Source organism: Trichosporon asahii (genome assembly GCF_000293215.1).
Source record: "Trichosporon asahii var. asahii CBS 2479 unplaced genomic scaffold scaffold00035, whole genome shotgun sequence".
In the NCBI taxonomy this organism is placed as follows: Eukaryota; Fungi; Basidiomycota; class Tremellomycetes; order Trichosporonales; family Trichosporonaceae; genus Trichosporon; species Trichosporon asahii.
The window spans coordinates 235,627-259,811 of record NW_014040889.1 but is presented as its reverse complement, the minus strand read 5'-3'; the positions used below and the strand labels follow the sequence as shown (position 1 = coordinate 259,811).

Below are 24,185 nucleotides of genomic sequence, written 5' to 3'. Positions count from 1 at the left end.
GATAACGAGGGACAGGGAGTGTATTGTGACGTCATTCGCGCGCGTACGGTGGGCTCGACGCGTCGTACGTAAAAAAGGTAAATGAGCGGAGGTATTCGCCACGTGTGGACGCGCCTGACCTGCTATGACTACCCTGGGCGGGTTCAGACTGCGAGCAAGGCTAGCGAGGGGGTCCATTGAACGCGTCCTGAGCTTGGGTCCATTGTAGGAACAAGCAGTGAGTGAGTGAGTGAGCCTCGACAACGACCGGCCATCAGCTGCTGCCTCTGCATCGACCACATCGTCTCACATCATTCTATCTTTTGTTCATCCCATTGTCATAACTCTCTCTCCAGCACCTCGGCACGCTTCCCACTGCCTCTCCCTCTTGCGCTACTCTCTTTCTTGTGTATCTTGCTTTGCATTCCCGACATTCCCATCTGCCACCGCTACCCTCGACTCCAGCCCCCCACCCTTCTTCCCTTCATCCGGTGCGAGCCACTCATTACGCGTACTCTCACTAGGCGCATTAATCTCCCAATCGGCCCCAACCATCCCATCCCTCTCCTCCCATTGTAATATTCTCTTCCGCATCTTCTCACACACACATACACACACACACTGCGAATCCATTCGTGCATCGCAACACACATCTCGCTCATCACCATAACTCAAGATGCCCGCGCCGAAGCGAACGCGCGCAGCAGACGAGCAACCCGAAGACCAGGACAATGAGCGCCAGCTGTCGGCCGACACCCCCGAGAGCTCTCGCCGGACTCGCCGTTCACCACTCCGCCGTAATGCGACTGCACCCTCTGCCCTGTCCCCCGCACGGACAGCATCCCCCGCCGAACGCCGTAGGACGCGTCCGCCCACGACTTCGCCGACACTGACGCGCTCCGCCTCCCTCTTCGGTTCCAGCCGGGGCGGCAACGGCGCGTCTGCCTCCCCCTCTCCCTCTCCCGTCCCCGCATCCCTCGGCCTTGGCGTCGCTACAAGAAGTCGCGGTGGGATGCTCCTCCGCGCCCATAGTACGAGCGCCGTCCCCTCCCTGTCGCAGATCAAGGAGGTCGCGTCTGGCGGTTCCGGCCCACCGGCGATCAAGGGTGGAGACGGCGGCGACGCCGGCCCCTCCGGTGGTCCCCGCTTCGGCAAGGGGAAGGAGAACATTCCCCCTCCGCGCGACCCGCAGCCCCCGCCCCGCCCCTCTCCCGCCGAGAGCTCGCGCAAACGCGTCCGCGTCAGCCGACAACTCAGCCGTAACCGCTCCAGCAGCATTTCCAGCCTCCGCAGCGAAAGTGCAGGTAAGCTTCCGCTCAATAGGGTATAGTCAACTGACTGGATTCAGGAGTTTCTGCCGCCGCCGCTGCGGGTCCCAGCCGCTCTGCCGACCTGGCAAGGACTAGCTCATGCTTACCGAGCCCGTCACCGTCGCCGTCGCTCGCGACGACGGCGTCGTCGCAGGACCGTGAGCGCATCGTCTCTCCCGACGGCGACATGGACGTCGATCTGAAAGACCCCAAGGGCAAGGGCAAGGCCAAGGAGGAGATTCTCATCACGCCACCGCCGTCGTCTCCTTCTGCCACTGAACTCGCCTATGCCATGGACGATGTGACGTGCCGCGATGCGTCTCAGAGCCCGTCGCCCGAGGTCGTTCCCGCCAACCCATATCGCGCTCTCAAGGCCAAGCTGCGTCTCTCTGCGCGCTCCTCTGATGCGATTGATGCCATCGTCGGACGTGAGGACGAGAAGGCCGTGTTCCAGACCTACCTCGGCCTGGTATCCACCGAGGATGTGGGGATGTACGTCTCGGGCCCGCCGGGAACGGGCAAGACTGCTCTGACCACCGCCGTTGGAAGGTCGCTCGCCGCGCAGGGGTGGCGCGTCGCCGAAGTCGGCGTCATGGGCCTAAAGGCGACTGACGTGTGGTCTCGTCTCGGCTCCGAGCTGGGGTGCGGCAAGACCGAGGCGGCTGTCTCGAAGCACCTCTCTTCTGACGGGCACAAGACGTTCATCATTCTCGATGAGGTGGACTCCCTCCTCCCTCCGCCACCGACACTGGCCCCCCCGGCCGTCTCGCACGTCCTCTCCAAGCTGTTTTCGCTTCCCCTGCTCTCGTCGTCTGACCGAACCATCAAGCTCGTGGCGATCTCAAACACGCTCGACCTGACTGTGCGCGCCAACCTCTCGCTCGCCTCGGGCGCCATGCCCCAGGTCCTCTCCTTCCGCGCCTACACCGCGCAGGACATGGGCCGCATCGTGTCTGACCGTTTGCCGTCTGAGGGCGTGCAGGTCGACAGCCGTGCGTTGGAGCTGCTCGCACGCAAGGTCGAGGCACAGAACGGCGACCTGCGCATGTGTCTGGGAGTGCTCTCCTCGGCCGTGTCTCTTGCGGAGACAGAGTGGACGAAGAAGGGCTCCGAGGTGCTCGTGAAAGTCGCGCTGCCGCACGTCCTCAAGGCGTTCGCGAGCCACACACAGGCCCTCCGCGCCGCAGCGGGCAGCAGCAGTGCGGCGCCCTCAAGTGCGGTGGGGAACAAGATCAGGAGTGTACCGCTGCAAGGCCGCCTCGTGCTCGTCGCGCTGCTCGTGTTCCTCCTCCGCCAGCGCTCGGGGCAGGCCGGCTGTCCCACCGGCGCCGTGTCCGAGTCCCTGACCGTGTCCTCTTTGTACGCGACGTACTCGCACCTCCTCAGCCACGAGAGCAGTCCCCTCCCGCCAGCCCCCGAGAGCGACTATCGCGACCTGCTCTCCAACCTCGAGACGCTCGGCATTGTGGCGCTCTCCAACCCGGCAGTGAAGAGCAATGGGCGTCCGCCGAAGGCACTCGCCCACGGGCCGAAAGTGGCGCTGTGCGTGAGGGAGGAGGAAGTGAAGGCCGGATTGGGGCTGGAAGCGCCCAAGGGCAGCGCGGAGGAGGAGTGTGCCCGCGTCTATGGACGGGAGGAGGAGAAGGTCGGGAGGATGAGGGCGAGGAGAGTTGCGCAGTTGGAGAGGGCGGAGAATGGGCTGGTCGAGTGAGCCGCCGAGCAGAGCGAGGCGCGACACGTTCGTAGCTCCATGCGTAGCTTCTCGTGAGAACGGGAGAGCAGCGCACAGAGTTGAAAGAAGAATATAAGTTAGTAGTTTTCCCCCAACAACCGCCACCACACCACACACATCCTTCCACGCCACACAAAAAGATAGCTCTTTTCTTGTCTATTCCACTTTCGTTCTTATGAAACGCTTCGACACACCAAGGTGTGTATCTTGTATGCAACAAATTCTCGCCAGTTCATCCACTACACATCCACCTCCACTGGCACTACTCAGGACGGACAGGGAGGACGACACGGCACGGCGCCCGGATTTCAGTTGCGGATCGTGGGGTTGCCGAAAGAAGAAAGGCAGGAGAAGAGAGTGACGCGTAACGCGACGCAAGCAACAAACAACAACAGAATTCGAGGAATGAAACATGATACATTCAGGGAATATGTTCAGGCACGGAGGGTCTGGAACGTGAGATTGTGAGCACGTGACTCACCCTGTTCGGGTTTGCTTTCCATTGTGCACAAGCAAAGACTGGGGGGAGCTGGGGGAAAAGGGGAGCGGAGGGGATCGTGTAATGGCGCAATCTGTCCTATCACCTGTGATGAGGAGGGGATAGGACAGAGTACGCCATGACAGGATCTCCCCGTCGTCTTCCTGCTATGATGGTGTGGACCCAGACACCCAGACAAGCGCCAAGTATGCCGGTTTCGTGACACTGCCGCGCTCCCTCTCCTCTCCCTCCTATTCGGGGAGGTACGAAGGAAGGATCGGGGGTGTCACGAAAGCAGCATGCTTGGGGCGACTGAGTCCATCTGAGTCCATCTGCGCCCTCATCAATGCCTCATGCAAATATACGTCTTCGTACTCCTATCTTGGTGGAGTGTGGCCGGCCGCATTCAGGAGGAGAATGCGATCCCACGCTCAGCCTCGTCCCTCGTCTTGAGTCGTTGACTGCGTCGTTGCCTCGGCGGGAGCGTCGCCACCCAGACTGCAGTTTGTGTCGCGGGGTTTAACTCCCTTCCAAACAGTGATCGAGTGTAGGGAGGTGTTGAGCCTGCGTCGTGGCGTCGACGGGGGAAGCGATGCCCGGGTGCATCCCCCCATCCACTGGACTTCCACAGGGGTCCACCGAAGTTTGATATGTGTCTCTGTCTCCTTGATGTCTGAGTCTTGTGACGGCGACTGCCAAGGCGAAGTAGCCGCGCCTGGCGCTGGAGTCCGAATCGCGCAAGGCACCCACTTCCCAGGGACCGTCCTTCTCTCTCGACAGCGAGTGGCACGGGGGAAAGAGGGAGGCGCCGATGCTCCGACCTCGGCAAATGATCTCCCCACAATTCCAGCCGACGAGCACACCTGGGCTACAGGCGACCATAGAGACTGTCTCGACGGGACGGGATATCCCCTGAGATCTCGAGGGGAACATTGACAGCACCAAGGACGAGGAGGATGCGTACACCTTCACCACGGTCAACACCGACCGGCAGCTCCCAATACTCACAACCTGCCCCCCGCAACCATCCCCCCACAGCAAGGTGATCAACAAGGAGAAAGAATGTTGGCAACCTCTGCTGGAGACAGCTGTGGTTTGGGCAGCGTTGTCGTTCGAGGTGACCAGAAGCTTCAGCCCGAGAGTGGAGTGTAGGCGGAGGGTCGAGCTGGACGAGGCCGTTTCGCCGCCAAGGGTTGCGTGTGAACATGTCCAGAGCGGCATCAAGCACTCGTCCAGTCGCTGGAGACTCCGCTGGGCAGGGCAGCGCCCAACCCGCGCGGCCGTTCTCCGCAACCCATCCCAACGTCACATCCATCGTCCGCACTGGCGGCTCGTCCAACACGAAACGTAGCAGGCGAGCCCTGATCCCTATGTTGGCGAGGTCGAGGTTTGCGACCTGGTGGCACGTCTTCCGCCCGCGAGCGCACTGTGCCATAGTGTCGGTCCAGCGATCGGCGCGTGGCTCAAGCGCAAGATACCTCGAACGCGGGGCGTCGTCTGCCGGGCTGGTGGCTGCGCGGGAAGGTGGTGAGGACGAGTCCACATATGGGTAGAGGCTCAAGCTCTTCCAGAGAAGCTGAAAGAGTGCAAAGCGGCCATACCCCGGCTCCTGTCGGCTATGGACCTTGCCGTAACCCTTGACATGCCAACTGCAGGCTCGTCCACGACGAACCCCACAATGTCCGCGTACGTTGGGGCAAAGCGGCCGCCTTCAATGTCAGCCCGGTCGTATTCAGTACTCACGAGTCCGCCGGTGGGGCTGGAGGTGACTGGGAAGCCGTCTGAGCTCCCCGCTTCCGAGGGCACCCATAGAGCCCTCGAGATGAGTGAGCGAGTTCGCTGGAGAGAAAAAGCGCTCGGGAGAGGCTGCTTATGTATCTTTGCTCTTGGGCACAGACCGTCAGCACGACGCCGACGACGGCGCTGGCTGCAGGATCGTGCGCTGCGATCTCGCACCCGTCGCGCACGGCACTCGTGGCGTGGGGGTGGCCGGAATGCGATTCGTGCATGGCGCTGGGTGTGCATGTGTTGGCGTCTGGTGGGGAAGAAGGGCTACTGCATGCTGTGGGTTCTGTCTTCTCAGTATGTGTTCTCAGCTTCTCAGCACAACTCAATATGTGTTCTCAGCACACGGAGAGCTTCGAAGATACATGGCCACGACACTGTCACTCGTGTATGATGCGAGCACCGGCTCCTGCGACACGCGATCCAACTGACTTCCTCTCCGCGTCCCTCATATACGCTGCTAGCCGCCCCAGAACACCGACGATATTACCTATGCTTCCTTCGGAAGCCAGAACCTCGCAAAAGCGGTCCGCTTATTCATATTCTCGTCCATCTTGTCCTTCGCCACGAGGCGGCTGCGCCGTTGTCGCCAAGCGCCACAGCATCGTCCCACTAACCACACTAACGGACATATGACAACAGCTATTACAACAAGCATAGCAGTGCATATCCCGATCCCGACATGGAGGCAGCAACACCCGCCTGCACTGCACGGACCACGGAATGCGCGAAACGCACGGAAAGGACTGCCACAGGGAGGCGTTGGCGGCGTGCCTCCGTGCCTGTCAGAAGGATGACGAAGAGCGCACACGAGGTGCGAGCATCCGCCTCAAAGCCCAGACAGAGTGCGCTGGGTTTGGAAAGACCTGGCTGCGTCACGGGGGAAGCACGCGCGCTCGCGGAACTCGTCTTGCGGCTCATAGTTTGTGGTTCACGCCTCTCCACCAATCGTAGCACGTCTCGGCAAATGCCTGCCGGCAACGTCCCTGATCCTCTACTCGCTGAGGCCTCGAGTGTACGTTGTCAATGCTCTACATCTCCCTCATCCTCTCGTCGCTGTCGCAGAGGTTGCGCGGCCACAGCACCGGGCATCCGCGTCTCCAGACCAGCACTTCCGTGTCTGGGGGCGTCTAGCTCAGTTGGTAGAGCGCGTCATTAGCACCTTCTAGCTCATTGACGAGGTCTTTGGTTCGATTCCTAAGTCGTCCAGAACACACATCTTTTTCGATCCTGAGCACATCTGCAGTAGGTTGAACATGAAGCGATCGTTTAGAAGAGTAAGTTGCAGGCAATAGTGAACGGTTGTGACGGTAGACAAAGGTGGAGGTGAGAGGGGCGCAGTGCCACACTTGTCTGAGACTAAGAGAGTTGGTACGTGGCGGGCGCAGGGCAGCTCCATGCTCTGAGCACATCACTGTCACAGAACCTTAGAGCGAAACAGGCCGGGTAAGAGGCCAGGACCAAGTATCGGGTAGAACGCCATACGTGATAGCTCCCCCTTCTCCCCACCCACATGGCTGTGTAATCTTATCTTAATGGATTACCGAACAGGTGCCTCACGACGACCCTGCCTCTCCGCCAAGAACTACACGGGACAGCCTGCTGTCGCCCGTGTCCTTGCCTTGTGGTTACGTATGAGCCATCGGCCCAAGTATCTTCGGTGGGTTCCTGCTGTGTTCTCAGAACACCCAAGATCGGCATCGGCAGAAGTGGAACGAACTGTAATCTTATAATAGGGGCAGTGCTCGGGAAGAACTGGGTTGCGTCCCAGCACCGCCAACATGGGAGAGGCACGGCCCGCGATTTGTGGCTCCCACGACTCCAACAAGAGCCGGAGTATAGTGGAGCGGAGGGAGTGCGTACGCCGCTGCGGACGGCGCGTGGCACTCGCGAGACAACGCGCCCAGGTATTGGAACCGGAGGTGTTTGCGGGAACAAGCCTCTCCGAGTGTCCCAAAGCTGGACAACGGGAGACCGAGACGGGTTCCTGTCCCAGTGCGGACCCAAGAAAGACTTTATGGGAAGGCTGAGGTGAGTTCTGGGTTGTGAGTGTGGCTCTGGTCGTGACTAGCGCTGATCCGGCTTCCCTCAAGCGTCCATCGAGCTCGGTGAAGACGCCGTCAAGGGAAGTGTCCGAGAAGAATGGCATATCGCAGAGGCAGCCGGAAGCACTGCTACCAGTGATAGAGTGGCCCTCGTCTGGGGCTCGTCGAAAGGTATATAAGAACACCGTCTCTGTCCTCTTCCAGACCAACAACAACAATCAGACTCCAACACAAGTACCCACAACAACAATGAAGTACACTCTCGCCCTCTTCGCTCTCACCGGCGCCCTCGCCGCCCCCTCCGAGCGCCGCCAGCAGCCCAACGGTGGTGGCAGCGTTATCCCGTCCACGATCCGCCTTGAGGGCACGAACCTGTGCGTCCACGCCCACCAATTCATCAGCGAGGTCGTCGACAGCGTGAACCTGCAGATGTGCCAGGTCACCGTCGAGGACAACGACAAGAACGGCGCCCCGAACGCCCCTGACCAGGGCTGGATCAGCACCGAGCAGGGCACCGAGCAGGCGTCTTACCCCGGCTGGTGTCTCGGTGTCACTGGCAACGGTCAGGCCGCGATCGCCCAGTGCGGTGTCGAGAGTGACGAGATCCGCTCCTCCGACATCGTCTTCAATGGCCAGAACCTCTGCATGGCCGGTACCCGCGAGTGCTTCGCTGTCCGGCAGTATGATGACACCGCCGGCAACCTCTTCCTCACCGACGACACGGGCATCTTCGCCAACTTCGTCTTCCCCTACCTCGTCAAGTAAAGGGGGCCAAGCACAACCCAGTAGTAGACCCAAGCAAATAGTAATCGTATCCAACTTTAGTCACTCCTTTCAGAATGCAGATCAGTATTCGCGATTTCCGGAAGGGTACCATCAGTGCCACTAGCGGATGTTCTTTCCCCCGCAGCTGCTTTCGACGCTTCCTGCTGCCCTCACACCGCAGGTCAAGCATGCAGTTTGTGGAGAGGACTCCCAGGATGCATGCTCGGCGACAGATGAGCACCTTGACGCATGCTTTCGGCTGCCCCGTCGCCCGTGGGAGAGCTGCGCCCTTCCTTCACGTGACCACATCACGGTGACTCCGTGGCGTAATTGGTAGCGCTTCAGATTCCAATGACTGGGATATCTTACGATTCCTGAAGGTTGTCCGTTCGAGTCGGGCCGGGGTCGGAGCCTCTCGATAGAGAGATTCCTCTTTTGCAAGGTCGGCTAGCGGAGGAACGGGATGGTAAGCGGGGAGGTGAGGTGTCGAACTAATGATCGCGACGGTAATGGGGAGGAGGTGCGAGGATGGAGCGAACTTTTCGGTATGGCATGGAACCAGTCATGGTTTTCCTTCTCGCTGTTCCCGACGTGATACAGAGCAATCCCCAGGCATGGCCTGGACATGACAGCTCAGCAGCGAGAGGAGTGTCGCGCACAGTTGTAACAAGACGTTTGAAGTGGCTGATAAGAACACCGCCTTGGCGCCCTTACCAATGCGCCAGCGTCTGTGCTGACCTTCACCTGTTGTTTCACGTCACAGCACGGTCGAGCGTGTGTGTGTTTCACACTCTACGTCTTCCCAAGATCTCTCTCTGCACATCCTGTCTCAAATTCTGCCAACGAGAGATAAGAGATCACACCCGGGCGCTCCTCTGAAACATCCACACAGCGCATTGCACCGTCCAGAACCATAAAACATGCAGAAGGAGATAGTACAGATAAGGCGATGTATACAGGTGTGGGTGGTCGTGAAGCACTGTCAGATGAGTGGTATTATATGTGTGTCGACAGTTGAGCGTCTATAGTTGAGGAGGAGGGGGCATTGTCCGTGGACGACAAGTGTCGTGATGCAGTGAAGGTAGTGATTGTTCGTGAGATGCTATGCGTGATGCGTCATACTTGGGGTGTAGGTGTGATTGATAATGCTCGTGGGCCGGTGGCCGAAGCGCTGCTGAGGCGCGGATAAGCGACGAACGTGCTGGGGCGAAGGTCGGGGGTCATCGCCGGGCTCGTCGGGGGTGTCGGGGGAATGGCTCGCGACGAGTACCGTGTGCGAAGTGGCGAGCCGCGTGAATGGCCCTCTCCTTTCTCTCGCCTAGGATGGGCTAGTAAGGGTGGCTATGCGAAACCAGTTGCCAGGCGCGCAGTGCGATGGCCGTCATCCACTCGACGCGCGCTTCGAGGAGCTCACAGCCTTGAGTCCCACAACAGCGGCGGAGGACGCACCCGTCCCCTTCATTGAGAGGGAACCAGTCGCCGCCGTGCCCATAAGGACGGTCGTGGGACACGAGCCGCGTCGCGAGGAACTGCACGAGGTCGGCTGGCTTCTCTGGATGCCGTTGGGCAAGGTACGCGCCCAGCGTTTCGTGCAAGTGTTCCTCGTGGTGATCGGCCGGCTCGAAAGCATGCGTCGCGTAGCTCGAGTAGTACTCGCAGTAGTTCATGTTGGTCGAGGTTGTTTTGGTGTTGCTGTTGTGAGAACAGACGGGCGTGTTGTTGGGGAGAGTGGTGGATAGGGTGTAGGTGAGACGGTTTAAGACTCTGAGATGAGGGATCGAGGGAGACGGCGGAGGACAAAGGGGAAGGTCGACGTAATGTATCGGGGATTGAGAAGAAGCGACGGATTAGAATAAGGGCACCGCGTAAGTGAACATTGGGCGAGAATGAACAATGAGCGTGTCGTGTCGACGGCGACGGCGGAAGCGGCGAGAAGAAGAAGAAAGGGGTGGGCGAGAATGTGAAGGGTATGAAAGAGGAAGAGAGAAGGACGGTCAGTATCGCACCCGGCGTGCTATTCGGTTATTTGTGTGCTGTCAGAATGCCATCGATTGCGGTCAGTGCGGAAAGTGGTGCGACCAACTGAAGGGGTCGGTGCAGCCGCAAGACGCCGACCAGGCCGAGACTCACGCTTCTGAAACCCACTCCTGTACCTTCCCTCTTCCTGCTCGCTCCGACCTCCAAGCCTTTCCAGCGCTCCTCAAGCACAAAAGGACGAGACGACGTGCGTTCTGTCGAACATCCCGTGATATTACATCCTTGCATTTCGTCTACGGCCAACTAAATAGGCCAGTTTGAATCGCGCACGATCGTCGTAACGTCGTGTGCTGCACCAGGCTGCCGGTCGGCGTGGCGCGCTGCTAGCATTTCGTTCCCGCTCACACTTAGCTGCTGAGCGAGCGACCCATGAATCTGTCTTGTCAGTTCCGATGACATATCTCCAACCGAGATATCCTCAGACGGATTACTCACCGACGCTTCTGGAACGCCATCCACCACTTGCTCGGCTGGGCGGCCCTGGGTCCGACCTGACCAGTGGGCTGGCCGTCGGGGCCGAGCACCTGCTCCTCCGGGTACAGGCGGTCGACGAGGCGGAGGGCGAGCTCCGTCCTGGCGTGCGTGAGGTAAGACCTCAGCATGTCTGATGTCAGCTAGCAATCGCCCCCCCAAGCTGAACGCCAAGCTCCGGAGTCTTGAGATTTCACTCACCAGCCTCATTTCGGTTCGCCGGAGGGTGGTACATGGAGTTGAGGGGGAAGCCAGCTTCTCCGGGAAGGGCGAACGAGTCGACGGCGAGCGTGTGCAGCTTCTTGCCCGCCTCGCCATATCCGGGGCTGGGACGGCCGGCGGTCGGCGCCAGCTTCGCAATGCAGTCGCTGATGAAGAGAATAAGGTAGATTAGTGTCCTGTCAGCGGCACCTGGTTATTAGCTGCGTTCTCCACATGCGTAACGGTTGCAGATCCCAGGTCAAGCACTGTCGTCTGGTGTAACTACGCACCCTTGATCTCGAAGTTGCGGAAGAGACAGTTAGCTCGGAACCTGAATGTCAGCCTGGATTTACAGCTTAGGAAAAGCTCACAGGTCCAGAGCCTCCTCGATGATGTCCGGCTGCGAGGGGTCGGCGGGGATGGGAGCCGCTCCTCGGGCTTTCGTCGCATTGAACGGGACGAGGCCCGTGTTGCCCACCGTCTGCACCGAGGGGTCGTTGTTGAATGCTGAGTGGTATGCCTGTCACGTTAGCTTGGGGTCGAGCTGAGAGCAGCTGATACGTACGGGCATGGTGAGCTGGATGAACGAGACGATGACAACCAGCCTCGAAGTGGACACAACGCACTGCAATGACGATGTCGTCCAGGGACCATCCACATCAACGGTACCTTTATTCAGCACCCTCACTTTAGATGCGGGAGATGACTTCAGCCCAGGCGGCCAGGATATTTCGACGCGTCGCGCGTCCAGGTCCGCAACAACACAAACTGACAAGCATGACCAACCCTGCGAAGCGGAGTCTCACCGCCATCGTCGCCGCGACCGTTGACGGAGGTATTGGACGAGACGGCGGTTTGCCGTGGCGGCTGCCGGGAGAAATGAAGTACTTTGCTCGAGGTGAGTTCTTCCGCACAGCTGGGATCATTGCCGTAAGCTGACCAGGCAGTGACGACCGGCGAGGACTCGATGATGGCCGGGAAGCGCAACGCAGTCCTGATGGGACGGAAGACGTGGGACGGCATTCCGACAAAGTTCCGGCCGCTGAAGGAGCGTCACAACCTTGTCATCTCGCGCGCTGGCGTCGATGTTTCTGGCGAGCAGAGCACCTCCGCCCACGGCAGCCTCGTGGACGCTATCGATTCGATCCCCGCCGACACGCACCGGGCCTTCCTCATTGGAGGAGCACAGCTGTACAACCAGGCTCTCCCCGCCCATGTCGACCGAGTGCTCCTCACCCGCGTTCTGGGGCACATCCCGTGCGATGTCTTCCTCGACGAGTTCACGGCCAGCCCCGAGTGGCGACAAGCCACCCACCAGGAGCTGTGCGACTGGGTCGGCTGGGACGTTCCCGAGGGCGAGGTTGAGGAGAAGGGTATCCAGTACCGGTATGAGATGTGGGTGCGCAAGTAGACTACTAGAGTGTTGTACGTTGTCTATGATATTCATATTTGGGGGTGTCATGCTACATCTTTATGCTAGAGTGATGATATGGACGGCGAGTGACATCCTGTCATTTTGGAGCTGGGAGCTTACTGGCCGTTGTAGATGTTCCATGATCTACGCCACTGCCAGCCCTTGTGGTCGTTGATGGGACCGTGGATGCCGAGGGCCATATCGCGGAACCACCAGAAGTTGAGGAATACAGCACTGGTCCAGAAGATGAACCAGATCAACTTGGTGCGCTCCGACCAGCGAGGCGAACCGAAAATGAACGTGTTGAGGACTTGACCAGCCATGAGAACAGCGAAATACAGTGTGGGGAGGTAGTGGTGAAGATAGGTTACGCGGCCCATGATAAGGAAGGGGATGAAGTGGAAGAACCAACCGCCGAACGCGATCTTACCGACGTACAGGAAGTGGTCCCACTCTCCTGGAGCCCAGTCCTTGTAGTGGCGCTGCATGCGGAGCACGTACCACAGACCGACGAGGAGGAGGCCAACAACGCAGATGGACGAGAACCACCAGATGATGGGAGTGCCGAGAAGGTAGAACTTGATCTGTCCGTCACCCCAGCCACACATGCGGAGACCGAGGTGGAGGAAGGGCCAGTCCGAGGGAGCCGAAGCAAGGATGTCCTCCTTGTCCGGGTCGGGAATGAGCGCGTTGTTCGAAGTCCACATGGCAACGTTCAGGTGCGAGAAATCGCGCCAGAACGGGGACTTGTAGAACTTGGCGTTACCGGCGGGCAGCCTGTCGTTCCAGTGCGACTCAACGTTCCAGTAGGTGTGGACATCCTTGGGGTTGTTGTCCTTGGTGCAAGTAACCTCGACCTGCTTGAAACCCCACTGGGGCAGAATCGAGTTGGCAGCGCGCAGGTAGCAACCGAGATCCTTGTGACGCAGACGCATGCGAGTGGTAAGGGCATGAACCTTTCCGTCGCTGTCCTTCTTAGAGCGCGAGGTGTCGTCCACAATCTCGACAACCCAGTGGTCCTTCGTGTCGCCAATGGAGCCGTTTCCGTAACCCGAAACCTCCCAAGCCTCCTTGGTGACGGGCGCGGCGATGGAGTGCGAGTGCAGGTTGCGACCAGTGGAGGCGTGGACGAGACGCATGACGTCGCCGTCCTTCAGGTAGCGCAGCTCCTCCTCGTCGAACTCTCCTCCCCAGGGGGGAGTGACGATCCAGTCATTGTTGTTGTCCTTGTAGTGGTAGCAAGTGACCTGCTGCTGCTGAGAACCAGTCGGGAAAGTCTGAACGTGCGAGTGGAGAAGACCACCGCCGTAACCGTAGTTCTTCAGGGTGAGCTTGGAACCATAGGCGATGTCGAGGGGCGAGTTAGCAAAGTCGTTGCCGCGGAGGTGCGCCTGGAAGAGAGAGCTCATCTGAGCGTCGCCGGGTCCAGAGCGGTCGAGGATCATGAAGTGGATCTTGAAGCAGAGCGCGTAGACCAGGAAGGGGATGACAATCAAGCACACAATGCGGGCGATCCAGTGCTTGATGTAAGTGCGAATGGACATGCGGAGGTCACCGAACTTGGCCCAAAGGTCCTCGATGGTGTAGATACCGACGAGCGCGGTCACAAACATGCCGACCCACTTGACGGAGCACACACAACCAATGTTTAAGCCGGTAAAAATGAGCCAAATCCACCAGTCGTCGCCGAACGGGTCATGTCGCTGGTTGTGGAACTTGACGAGGCCGAGGGTGGTGGTGAAGGTGAAGAACAGGAGCATGGAATCGAGGAGGATGAAACGAGAGATGCAGAGCCATCCAATGTCGAAGAGAACGCACTGTGTGACCCAGTGACGAGTGTAGCGAGACCATCCAAACTCCCCAGCGGTCCACCAGGCCAGCGGAACGAGGGCAACACCGAAAGTCGCAAGCATCACGCGCATCGCTGTGTACGGTACCTCTTCCGGGTACTCGACACCTGACTTAAACTCGAAGCTGCCGTCATAGCCGGACAGGAGACCCGCAAGTCCAACAAGCATCTTTCCAAGGGGAGGGTGGACATCGAAGTAGAAGTCGCGGTTGATGTAATGGGTACCGAACTTGCCGAAGTGCGCCTCGTCCCAAACAACGAACCTGGCAGCGCCAATTCGCCAGTATCTCGTGATCATGGACAGGACAGTGTAGACGACGGTCCAGAAGAGCTCATAGTGCTCCTCGTACTGTCCCCGCTGGAAGCCGTTAGCAAAGGAAGCCATTGTAGCTAAAACTTACCCAACCCTCGATCCGCTGACGCGGCGGGAGACCTCGTCTCCCGCCAATCCCCGGGCCGGCGCCGTGTCCTTTGTTCCACTTGCCCTGGTCGTCGTCGGTGACAACGACCTTTTCGGACAGGGTGTCCTTCTCTAGTAGCTTCTCCTTCTCAATGTCCATGCTGCTGTAAAGTGGCAGCGCCGAATCCGCCGAACTGGACTTTTCGTGGGCACCAGAGCCGTATTTCGAGGGTGGCACTCGGGTCTCCCACGGCCTCGGGTCTGCCAGATCGTCGTCGTCGGTGTACTGCGTGCGGCGATGCGTGGTCGACCGCATAGATAAAATGAAAGCCTTAAGAAAGACGAAGAACGTACGAGGACGTTGGCTGCGTCTGAAGAAGAGATGAAGAAGAGTATGAAGAAGAGTAGGGGTGGGTGAAGCGAAACGTGTGACACGTCGCGTCGAGGCACAGCAAATCCAAGACGCTAGCCAAAACAAACTTAATCTCCTCTCAATACAACCTTGATTAGCGTGCATTACAACACTTCCCCTAGTCCAGACTAATCGCCTGCGCGTTCCGCAGCTAATCGACCTCCTTTAGCCTTGGCAGCGGTGTCTTATCTCCCCGTTATTCGAGCCTCCATTTAGCCACGTGCCGTACCTCTCGCGGGCGATCGTGAACGGACTGACATTTCGGACTGGACTTTTTCGAGCTCGTCACTGACAACAACCTCAACGACATCATGCTCGCCCTCCGTCGATTGGTCCCTGTTACCCGATCTTTCCACACCTCGGCCATTGGTAAGCTAGGCTTTCTCCGGTTACGGAGCTAACCACAGCGTACCGCAAGCAGAAGGCGGCCGCTCCGGCTGAGGAGGTCTCTTTCGACGATGACCTTTTCGCCGGTGCTTCGGAGGAGGTTGTATCTGAGGGTAGCGGTGACCGCGCCGACCGTCGCCGGGAGTACATCAACAACATTACCGACGGGACTGTGGAGAGGGCTGGCGAGCTCCGGAAAGTCATTCAGCTGAGCGACAACGAGGCGCAGCTCGAGGAGCTTGACCGTGTGCTGCGGGCATGGCGTGTTCTTGGCCGCAAGGTTTCCAACCAGACTGCCAAGGAGCTTGTTGGTGAGTGTTTGCGAAGCCGCTGAGTTAGGCTTTCGAACGAGGATCACCTTACCCCATTATGTCGAGGACGGCTTGTTTCAGCTATCGAGACATGGCGTGACAGCTGTCGATACCATCCCCTGGTGTTTGTTGATGGCATCACACGAAGGAGATGATCGCTGCCGGATTAAGGTTGCGGATGATGAACGGACGATGGGCATTTAGTGCATGTGTGCTGATCAGCAGGACGTTGCATCAACCTCGGCCGCCCCGACCTCGCCCAGAAGTATGTCAACGACCGTCTTCAGTGTGAGTACCAGCGCAGTGTTGGGCATAAGCATGTATTTAATGCCTTACATGGGCGTTATTCCGGCCGCCTCATGGTTTATCAAGCTGACAAACAGACGGTGTTCCCACCATTCCTAACAGCTTGAGGAAGAAGTTCGAGGACAAGCTCAGCACTGTGGCCAAGGCCGCTGAGGCTCCCTCTGCCGCTCAGGCTGAGGGCGAGGCGACGGCATAAACGCAGCATTTCATCTCACAAATTGCATTGTTAAGAAGGACGGCATGTATCATCATCTCACGGAAAGTAGAGCGTACTGCTCGACTAGCTCATGTGCGCTCATGTTCACGTGAGCTGCACGTGACGGACGGTCGGCTTGTAAGACAGACGTCCGTGCATCCAGCAAGCGCTCCGTGTTTGATTGCTTGCCAGGGGTACGGGCCACACCAAACTGCCACTCCGACAATTGCAGGAGCAGAAAGCTGCCTTGAAGTCGTCATCTCAGTCAACCTGGTTACCTACGTGCCTCGAGATTCCTGAGAAGGTGGCTTGCTCCATGTTAGATCACTGGTGAGCGTGCTGCATGCTGGACCGGGTCATCCAAGGCTTCGGTCGTTCCTGCTAGGCCCGTCCATCGGCGTTGCGAAGAATGGGCCCACGCAGGATGAGGAAGGTGGACTAACAGGCTCTGACAACGGGGGTAGCGTAAGGGACGCAGGCACGCAGAGTGGGACATTTCACGCGGGAGAGCCCAGACTGACGTGAGGGTGTGCTATGCCGTTATGTTTCGCAAGACAGCACAGGCGAAACCTTGCTACGGCCCGCATGCAGGCGGACTGAAGAGGTCCAATCGTCCATCTCCATAGCCAGAAACTCAAACTCAAGATTAAGAGCTTAGGGGAACATCGGACTTTGGGTCCTGTTCCCTCTCCACTTCCTCTCGTGCACTGCCAAACAACTCTATGCAGCCAGAGTTTGATCATCTCAGGACCACGCCTGCATCCTGAGACGCTGGGCGGATCCAGCAGTTGCCTCCAGGCGCCGCCGCAGGAAGAACGAGGACCACAGGAACACCAGGTCGTGAGAACGTAAGCATGTCCTGTTCTGTTCTGCGGCCTGCGGTCGTCGAATGCCAAACGGATTGCGTTAACGCTGCTGTTTCTGGTAGTCGAGGTATCCGTTGTCTGCCATCTTTGCATCTTGTACAACACCATCAACAACACCGAAATCAACATAAACACGGCGAGATTCGAAGTCCGACACCGACACCGACCATAGCTGACGATGGTCCTCTTTTTGACCTGGTTGGCGCTCGATGCGCCGCTAGTGAGAGGGCAATCATCAGCATCGACCCCAACGGTGTCTTGGTCCGCTCGCCCGACCTACACAGCCTGCACAAAGCAGCCTGTCAGCTGGACGGTAAACGGTAAACCGGACCAGAATATCAATCTCTACATCATCGCCGAAGGCAGCAACGCGGCTCCGACGTCAGGCGACACCGCCAGCTCTTCCGTAGGAACTGCTGGAGCCGCAGATAGTAACTCCTCAGCTGGACTGTCGCCGTCTGGGTCTGCAACCGACGGCGTCGATACGAGCAGCTCCTCGGGAACTAGCGCAGCACCAACACCTTCCGGCAGCCAACCACCGCAAACGTCTCCGACTTCGCAGCAACCTACATCAGCCAGTTCTGGAGCTTCATCTGGATCAACGCCGCAGCAAGCGCAGCAGCAGTCGAATGGAGTTGTTCAAGAGCAGCAGCAACCACAACAGCCGAGCGAGAACCCCCAGCAGCAGCAGCAGCCTCAAAACTCGCAAGCACCAGCGGACAATGGAGACCAGACTCAGTCCCAGGGCGTCCCTCAGGAGCAGCAGCAGCAGCCGACAAACGAGGCGACCCCGCAACAGCAGCAGCCTACCGACAATGGGCAGCCGCAAAACGGCGAGAGTCCCCCGCAGCAGCCGACACCGACCCCAGACCAGCAGCAGCAGCAGGACGGCCAACAGCAACAACAGGGCGGGCAGCAGCAGCAACCGGACAGCCAGCAGCAGCAACAACCGCAAGAATCGCGAGGAGTTGAGGGGTCATCGCCGACAGACATCACCTTCTGGAATGCAGTCACGACGCCGGCCTCTTCCCCAGCAGCATGGGGCACCGAAAAGGACATTGAGACTGTCACGTCTGCTCCCAACGCCGCAGCCACCGACAGCCCACTGCCACCAGAAAGCTCCAACGCCGTCGAGAATGCATCAACCACCGAGAGCGCACCTGCCACGGAAAGCACGACTTCAACCGAAAGCGCATCGACGTCGACAGGCGATTCACCACCTGCCGAACCTAGTGCGAATGAAGCTTCTTCCGAGGCACCGGATCCTGGTGTTTCATCAGCAGCCCCTCCGCAAAAACGCAGTCCCGGCATGACAGTGATCAGCAACGTCGTCGGCAACGAGTTCAACTGGTTGACCAACGTGCCGCCGGGGCGGTACCGCTTCGCTGCGACGCTGCCAAACGAGGACGTGAACCAGATCATCAGTACGAGCGATGTGTTCACGGTTGTCGCGGGTTCCGACTCGAGTTGCATTAAGGGTAACGGGACGGTTTGGGCGGCCGGCAACAATCCCGCGGACCAGAATGCGCAGAAGTCGTCATCTAAGTCGAACGTCGGAAAGATCGTGGGCGGTGTTGTTGGGGGCGTTGGTGGATTCATCGTGCTCCTCATCCTCCTGCTGACGTGCTTGGTATGCTACCGCCGCAAGAAGCGGCGGGCACGCACCAAGCTGCGTGCAGAGGCTTCAAACTTCAGTTTCGACGCCGACTCACCCCAGCCGATGCGACAGCCAACATCGCCCAAGCGCCCTGCACCGACAGCGAATGCGTACGCGAGCGTCCCTGTCTTGACTCCCGGCGTCACGCCGTTGGGAACCCCTAGTGGGACCCCAAGTCTGACACCCAGTCGTAGCCCTCAACCCTCACCCACACCCGGCGCAATGGGACGTGGTAAGACATCCGTCGAGCATCCCATGATCACCGGACACACCAGCGACTTTGGACCCGAGATCAACAACGCGCCTGTTTCCGATACCCCATCGCGACCCATGTCTGGGACGCATTCAACGGACGGCACAGGAGGCACAAACGGGACGAACGCGCATGCTAGTGTGGCGTCGCTTGGCACCACGGCTGCCATGATTGCAGTTCTTGGGCAAAGATGGGCGGCCGGCTCGGCCAGTCTGCAATCCTTGCCCCTCTCAGACCACGGGGTAGACGACTACCTCGCCACGAACTCGCAGACCCCGGCAGAGGCGTACAAGGAGGCTCTGCGCGGCTCGCCCGGTGTGGAGGAGTGGATGACGCCTGGCGTGCGGACGCCCGCTGGTCCCACGGGTGTACACACCCCTGCCAACCCGCTTGGGGGCTCGCCGTCGAGCTCCATGACGCCAGCGACCAAGTCATCGGCGAGCCTCGGACCAGGCGGCCTCAGCAGCCCGGTACACAGCTACGCTTCCTCGCCCGCGATGCAGAGCATGGCCTCCCTCGGCAGCCAGTCGATGAAGCGTCTGTCCGCGAACAGCCAGAAGAGGCTCTCGGCCAACTCGCGACTCGGGAACAGGTACTCGACGCAGTCGCTGAAGCGTCTCTCGGATTCTCAGCTCATGACCGTGCCGCAGGACAGCGTCATCAACCCGACCGCCCCTTCACCTTCCCTCCTTTCGCCCTCAGCTGCGCATATCTCGCCGGCTCCATCGCCGAAGTATTCTCCGAATCTTCAGTATGCGCCGTCGCCCCAGTTCAACCCCTCGCCTCAAATGGGTCACTCACCAGCTGGCGTCTCGCCACAGATGGGCCACTCACCATTGCCGGGACACTCACCATTGCCCACTCATTCAGCGCTCCCGGCTCACTCGCCTCAGATGGGTCATTCACCTCAGTTTGCCCCTTCGCCTCAGTTCGCGCCATCGCCTGCCTTCCCATCTCCGAACTATGCCCCGAGCGCAATGCGCCCCGTTGCCCCTGCTCGGGGGTACAGTCTGCAGACGAACGCCTCGGCGAGCTCATCCCAGTACTGGACCATGGACAGCGAGAACGGAGATGCGGTCTCCTTTGGCGGAGCAGCAGACAGTACGCCACGCCTGGCCCCGCCGCCACAGAGAGCCCAGCTGTCGCTACCGTACGGCTCATCGACGTCGTTCGCGACTGGCTCCTTCGTCAGCGCCTACTCCCAGACGTCGGTGTACTCGCCCTCCCCCGTTAGTGCGCCTTACGGTTCGGCGATGCTCTCACCAGTCCCCTCAGTGCCTAGTGTTGGTGACGGGACCGCACCGCCCTTCCCGTCCCCGTCGTTCCTCACACTGCCCCAGCCACTGCAGGGCAGACCGAAGAGCATGCCACTGTCTCCGCAGAGCGACCATGGGGGCTTCTTCCCTGACCGTAGCGAGCGGGACATCACCCAGAGCGTCTCCAGCCCTGTGACGCCGGTCACGCCGTACACTCCCTCGGTGCCGCAGGTTCCACAGGTACCGAGTGTGCCGTCGTCGCCGATTCCGCCGCAGAAGCCGCCTCCAACGGGCCCATTGCCGGCTACACCGCCCTACCCTCCTTCGCCTGTGGCCGTGCCGCGCAGCGTGAAGCGGAGCAACTCTGCGCGCAACTCGCGCCGCCCCCTCCCGCCCGCGATGACTGATGAACTGCGCCAGATCCTGCGCCAGTCCCAGCAGAAAGCGAGGGAGGAGGACGCACAGCGCGCTTCAGTCCCGCCCGGCGGAAGCCTGGGACGTAACTCGGGCCGGAGCATTCAGAGCGCCTATCGCGCACTTGAGGGCAAAGGCTTTGCTTCTGTCGACGGACTGCCTCAGCATCAGCAGGCATACCGCGCCCTCGAGGGCAATGGGGGCAGTCCCATGGGCACTCCTCCGTTGGGTAATGGTCATGGCAACATGGCAGACATCATGAACCAGCACCACCAGAATCACACGCAGATGCTCGATCCCCCGCCCAGCCGCAGGCAGAGGGAGAGCTACAACTCGTTCAAGTCGAGGCAAGATGCGAACAAGTTTTAATCACACGTTCCTTAGAAACTCAGTCGGACATTGTAATAAGTAGTAAAGCCAAGCAGCCCATAGCACATAGTATGACACCTTATGCATCACGTATAGTTCATGCAGCCCGGGTGCGGTGATAAGCACCGTGGATGAACCTTCTCTGTGTGCCAGGCCCTTGCGGTTGGCGCACATGACGGGTGATCGGCTGATCAGCAGTGACGCTGAATCGGAATCGGACGCTCAAGCTCACATGTTGCAGGCGCTCGCTAAAGCGCTAACGATAGACAAACGGCTCCCGAATTAGTTTTCTCATCGGGGTCCTCGGACGCCGCGAGCGCCGCGAGGGCGCCGCATACCTTCAGCGAGTTGTCTGCGGTGCGAAGTGGATCAGAAGGGCGGGGCAACGTCGTCGCTGTTTTTTTCATGGCCGTTCAGGAGATCGACAGGCATTCACTGTCATTGCAGGATTACAGAACCGCACGCAGGAGTCGTCGATGATCAATGGCCACGGCCAGGTTCATGCGGTCGTCGAGGCCCTGGATACATTGCGAGCGGACAGTGGTGGTTGGCCGGGAGTTCGGTGATGTTCTCGGGTTGCCGTGATGGACATGGTGGTGATGTCATCGGCGTACAAGTCTGGTTGGCTGGGCTGAGACATGCCATTGAGTTCGAATGTCTTCCACATGCGGTTGTAGCGGTTGTACGCTGCGACCTCGGACGTTTCGAGTGAGAACCGAGAGAAACCGGTTTGCCAGCCAGCCAGTAAATGTTGGCCGATGCAGATCGCTATATAACCCGTTGCTTGCATTTAGACGACTATCCTTCTCATCAACCCAACCAAAAAGACACCATGACCGGCTCCAGCTCCAGCTCCAACAACCACGATGACCACGACCTGACCTTCATGAAGGACTACGGCGCGCAGCCGACCGCGCCGTTCGAGGTCGAGATCGCCCGTGACTCTCTCCGTCGCCGAATTGAGGCTGGTGAGTTGCTCCCTCTTGCTCTTGTGAGCAGTGCCGGTGCAGAGCTCACGTCCAAGGCGACATCTCTACGAAGGACGTCCAGGTTCTCAAGTCCTCTGGCAACGCCGTCAAGTACGGCACGGTCGCCGGAGCACTCCTCGGTATCCCCGCCTACATTTCTCTGGGCAAGAAGCGCCCGGCGCCGCCGTCATCGTTCAAGTTCATGGCTGCTGTGACTACGTCGCTCTGCGGTACGATGCTTGGATTCGCTATCGGCTCTCTCGCCGGCATCTACAAGGTCAAGCACGACATGCCCGACAGCGAGCGCAAGATGCGTGTGTTCCAGGAGGTCGCCTACGACGCTCAGCGTGCCATTGCCGAGCGCCGCGCCGGTATCCCCGTCGGCGCCATTGTCACCCACGTCGCGGGTGTTCCCGGCCAGGACTCGTTCTGGACCCCGCAGACCGGCAAGGTCACCTACGACCAGCTCCGCTCGATGGAGCGCCGTGGCGAGAAGTGGAGCGAGGACATTCAGAAGCAGTGGGACCAGGCGAGCCAGACCGTTAAGGACCAGTGGAAGGACGCCGCCGACCAGGCCAAGGACGGATGGAACCAGGCCAAGAACCAGGCCCAGAGCGCCGCCGACGTCGCCAACTCCAAGTGGAACGAGATCAAGAACGAGGCTCAGAAGGAGGCCAACCAGGCCCAAAAGGAGGGAAAGAACCTCTGGGACAAGTGGACCAAGTAAGAAGCAGCAGCAACATATCATGATAGTAATGATGCAGTCGGTAGCAGTATAGCAACAAGGGAGATAGCACTGAAACATGTTCCACTGATAAGCGCGTGACATCGGGGCTGAGCAGGGCTGGGTTTCGATCTGATGGCTTGGGAATGATCAACCATGACTTCATAACTTGCATTTGTCTAGATACGCCTACGTCTAAGCAACGACCTTGGCGACATCGGTGTTGACAAAGTCCTTGATGTCGTACTTGGCGTCCTTGACGACACCGGCCTTCTCGAGTGTCTCGAGAGTGGTTTTGAGAACTCCTTCGGACACCTCGTCAAGGTTGTGCTCCCACTTGACCGACTTCAGCCACTCTTTGACGTCCTCAGGCTGCTGGCCAAAGGTCTTGGCGACGAACTCAACCGCAGGGCCGGCACGCGACTCCTCCGAGTCGAACTTGCGCACGTAAGGCTGGAGAGCCTCAAGGAAGGAAGAGACTTCCTTATTGTCGGCGTTCGGCGAGGCAGCGATCGACCAGCACGGCCACGGCGTGTACACGCTGCCAATGAAGCGCACCTCACCACTGTCGACGTACGGCTTGGTCGTGAACCACTCCCACAGGAAAACAGAGGTGTCGCCCCGGTTGACGGAGTCGCGCAGCGGCTTGAACTGACCCTCAACCTTGAACTGCGGCTGGTCCGCCTGGCTCCATCCCTCATTCAGCGAGAGAACGCTAGCCATAACCTGCGATCAGCTGGGACAGAAGCAATAGCAGCTGGAGAAGACTCACCTGCGATCCCGATCCGAGACGCGAGATACCAAACGTCGTGCCCTTCAGGTCGTCGACGGTCTGGTACTTCGAGTCCTTGCCCGTGATAATAGCCCAGCGCAGAGGCGACGAAATATACCGTCCGACGAGCTTGTAAGACTTCTGCCCGTTCGCGATACCGGCGGTCAGAGCATCAGTCAAAGCTGGGGTCAGCTACGTTGGAAGCAATCTAGGCTCGTATTCCCCACTGCCTTCCTCCACCTGTCTCGAGGTTGGAGCAGGCGAGAGGCGACTCAAGGGGGGCCCTTCGAACGGCGCCCACGACTCACCAATGCACACATCAATCTCATCGTTCTTCAGCTTGGCCTGCATGTCGCCGGTGCCGCCCGGGCACTCGACGAGGGTGAACGTCTTCCCTCCATCCTGCTCAGCGAGCTGGAGGAGGGGCGAGAGGAAGTGCTCGCGGTGCCAGCCGACGCGGAGAACCATGTTGCTTGCTGTCGTCGAGAAGTTCCTGAGTCCGAGATTGGCAGAAGCGAGTGTACCCCGGAGTCCTCGGAGCATGGGTTATCTAACGGAGGGAAGGACAGCGAGAACGCCGACTTTGGACGCGGGGACACCGCGGTGAGCCGCAGCAGCAGGTGAGGTGAGCTGGTGGAGGTCGCCAGCTAAGGCACGCAAGATGTTGCTAATGGGTGGTAATGTCACGTGGCGGCCATTAGCTCCAGGTTGAAATATCGGGTGACTAGACCTCTCCGTCTCCTAAACGATCACAACAAACCTGATTTCTGCGTTCGACATTATCCCACCGACCGTCAACGTGCATCTCGGCGAGCACAGGCACACAAG

At 59.4% G+C, this 24,185-nt stretch overlaps 11 protein-coding genes and 2 non-coding genes across 13 annotated transcripts; 8 read left to right on the top strand and 5 right to left on the bottom strand.

Annotated features, from left to right (window-relative positions):
- Nucleotides 1-655: 655 nt before the first annotated feature.
- Nucleotides 656-3,000, top strand: A1Q1_00862 (DNA clamp loader; the record flags this gene model as incomplete). The annotated part of the gene is made up of 2 exons (XM_014325762.1): nt 656-1,283; nt 1,328-3,000. The coding sequence occupies 2 exons, from the start codon at nt 656-658 to the stop codon at nt 2,998-3,000; spliced, it is 2,301 nt and encodes a 766-aa protein (XP_014181237.1).
- Nucleotides 3,001-4,367: 1,367 nt separating this feature from the next.
- A1Q1_00861 (uncharacterized protein) lies at nt 4,368-5,508 on the bottom strand (the record flags this gene model as incomplete). Its single annotated transcript, XM_014325761.1, has 3 exons — nt 4,368-5,115; nt 5,172-5,338; nt 5,398-5,508. The coding sequence occupies 3 exons, from the start codon at nt 5,506-5,508 to the stop codon at nt 4,368-4,370; spliced, it is 1,026 nt and encodes a 341-aa protein (XP_014181236.1).
- Nucleotides 5,509-6,408: 900 nt separating this feature from the next.
- A1Q1_t146 lies at nt 6,409-6,493 on the top strand. The gene has a single exon. It is a non-coding gene; the product is annotated as a tRNA-Ala (tRNA).
- Nucleotides 6,494-7,578: 1,085 nt separating this feature from the next.
- Nucleotides 7,579-8,094, top strand: A1Q1_00860 (uncharacterized protein; the record flags this gene model as incomplete). Its single annotated transcript, XM_014325760.1, has 1 exon — nt 7,579-8,094. The coding sequence occupies one exon, from the start codon at nt 7,579-7,581 to the stop codon at nt 8,092-8,094; it is 516 nt and encodes a 171-aa protein (XP_014181235.1).
- Nucleotides 8,095-8,409: 315 nt separating this feature from the next.
- On the top strand, nt 8,410-8,502 carry A1Q1_t147. Its single transcript has one exon. It is a non-coding gene; the product is annotated as a tRNA-Trp (tRNA).
- A 933-nt stretch (nt 8,503-9,435) lies between these two features.
- Nucleotides 9,436-9,761, bottom strand: A1Q1_00859 (uncharacterized protein; the record flags this gene model as incomplete). Its single annotated transcript, XM_014325759.1, has 2 exons — nt 9,436-9,493; nt 9,544-9,761. 2 exons carry the CDS (start codon nt 9,759-9,761, stop codon nt 9,436-9,438), a joined length of 276 nt encoding a protein of 91 aa, XP_014181234.1.
- A 717-nt stretch (nt 9,762-10,478) lies between these two features.
- On the bottom strand, nt 10,479-11,374 carry A1Q1_00858 (arp2/3 complex 21 kda subunit (p21-arc); the record flags this gene model as incomplete). Its single annotated transcript, XM_014325758.1, has 6 exons — nt 10,479-10,506; nt 10,567-10,735; nt 10,804-11,013; nt 11,094-11,134; nt 11,175-11,323; nt 11,369-11,374. 6 exons carry the CDS (start codon nt 11,372-11,374, stop codon nt 10,479-10,481), a joined length of 603 nt encoding a protein of 200 aa, XP_014181233.1.
- Nucleotides 11,375-11,580: 206 nt separating this feature from the next.
- Nucleotides 11,581-12,214, top strand: A1Q1_00857 (Dihydrofolate reductase; the record flags this gene model as incomplete). Its single annotated transcript, XM_014325757.1, has 2 exons — nt 11,581-11,701; nt 11,751-12,214. The coding sequence occupies 2 exons, from the start codon at nt 11,581-11,583 to the stop codon at nt 12,212-12,214; spliced, it is 585 nt and encodes a 194-aa protein (XP_014181232.1).
- A 119-nt stretch (nt 12,215-12,333) lies between these two features.
- On the bottom strand, nt 12,334-14,782 carry A1Q1_00856 (dolichyl-phosphate-mannose-protein mannosyltransferase; the record flags this gene model as incomplete). Its single annotated transcript, XM_014325756.1, has 2 exons — nt 12,334-14,415; nt 14,468-14,782. The coding sequence occupies 2 exons, from the start codon at nt 14,780-14,782 to the stop codon at nt 12,334-12,336; spliced, it is 2,397 nt and encodes a 798-aa protein (XP_014181231.1).
- Nucleotides 14,783-15,189: 407 nt separating this feature from the next.
- A1Q1_00855 (uncharacterized protein) lies at nt 15,190-16,078 on the top strand (the record flags this gene model as incomplete). Its single annotated transcript, XM_014325755.1, has 4 exons — nt 15,190-15,247; nt 15,286-15,576; nt 15,802-15,864; nt 15,960-16,078. The coding sequence occupies 4 exons, from the start codon at nt 15,190-15,192 to the stop codon at nt 16,076-16,078; spliced, it is 531 nt and encodes a 176-aa protein (XP_014181230.1).
- A 1,044-nt stretch (nt 16,079-17,122) lies between these two features.
- A1Q1_00854 (uncharacterized protein) lies at nt 17,123-20,893 on the top strand (the record flags this gene model as incomplete). Its single annotated transcript, XM_014325754.1, has 1 exon — nt 17,123-20,893. One exon carries the CDS (start codon nt 17,123-17,125, stop codon nt 20,891-20,893), a length of 3,771 nt encoding a protein of 1,256 aa, XP_014181229.1.
- An 832-nt stretch (nt 20,894-21,725) lies between these two features.
- Nucleotides 21,726-22,588, top strand: A1Q1_00853 (uncharacterized protein; the record flags this gene model as incomplete). Its single annotated transcript, XM_014325753.1, has 2 exons — nt 21,726-21,884; nt 21,935-22,588. The coding sequence occupies 2 exons, from the start codon at nt 21,726-21,728 to the stop codon at nt 22,586-22,588; spliced, it is 813 nt and encodes a 270-aa protein (XP_014181228.1).
- Nucleotides 22,589-22,780: 192 nt separating this feature from the next.
- Nucleotides 22,781-23,900, bottom strand: A1Q1_00852 (uncharacterized protein; the record flags this gene model as incomplete). The annotated part of the gene is made up of 3 exons (XM_014325752.1): nt 22,781-23,311; nt 23,358-23,539; nt 23,666-23,900. 3 exons carry the CDS (start codon nt 23,898-23,900, stop codon nt 22,781-22,783), a joined length of 948 nt encoding a protein of 315 aa, XP_014181227.1.
- Between the last annotated feature and the right edge of the window lie 285 nt (nt 23,901-24,185).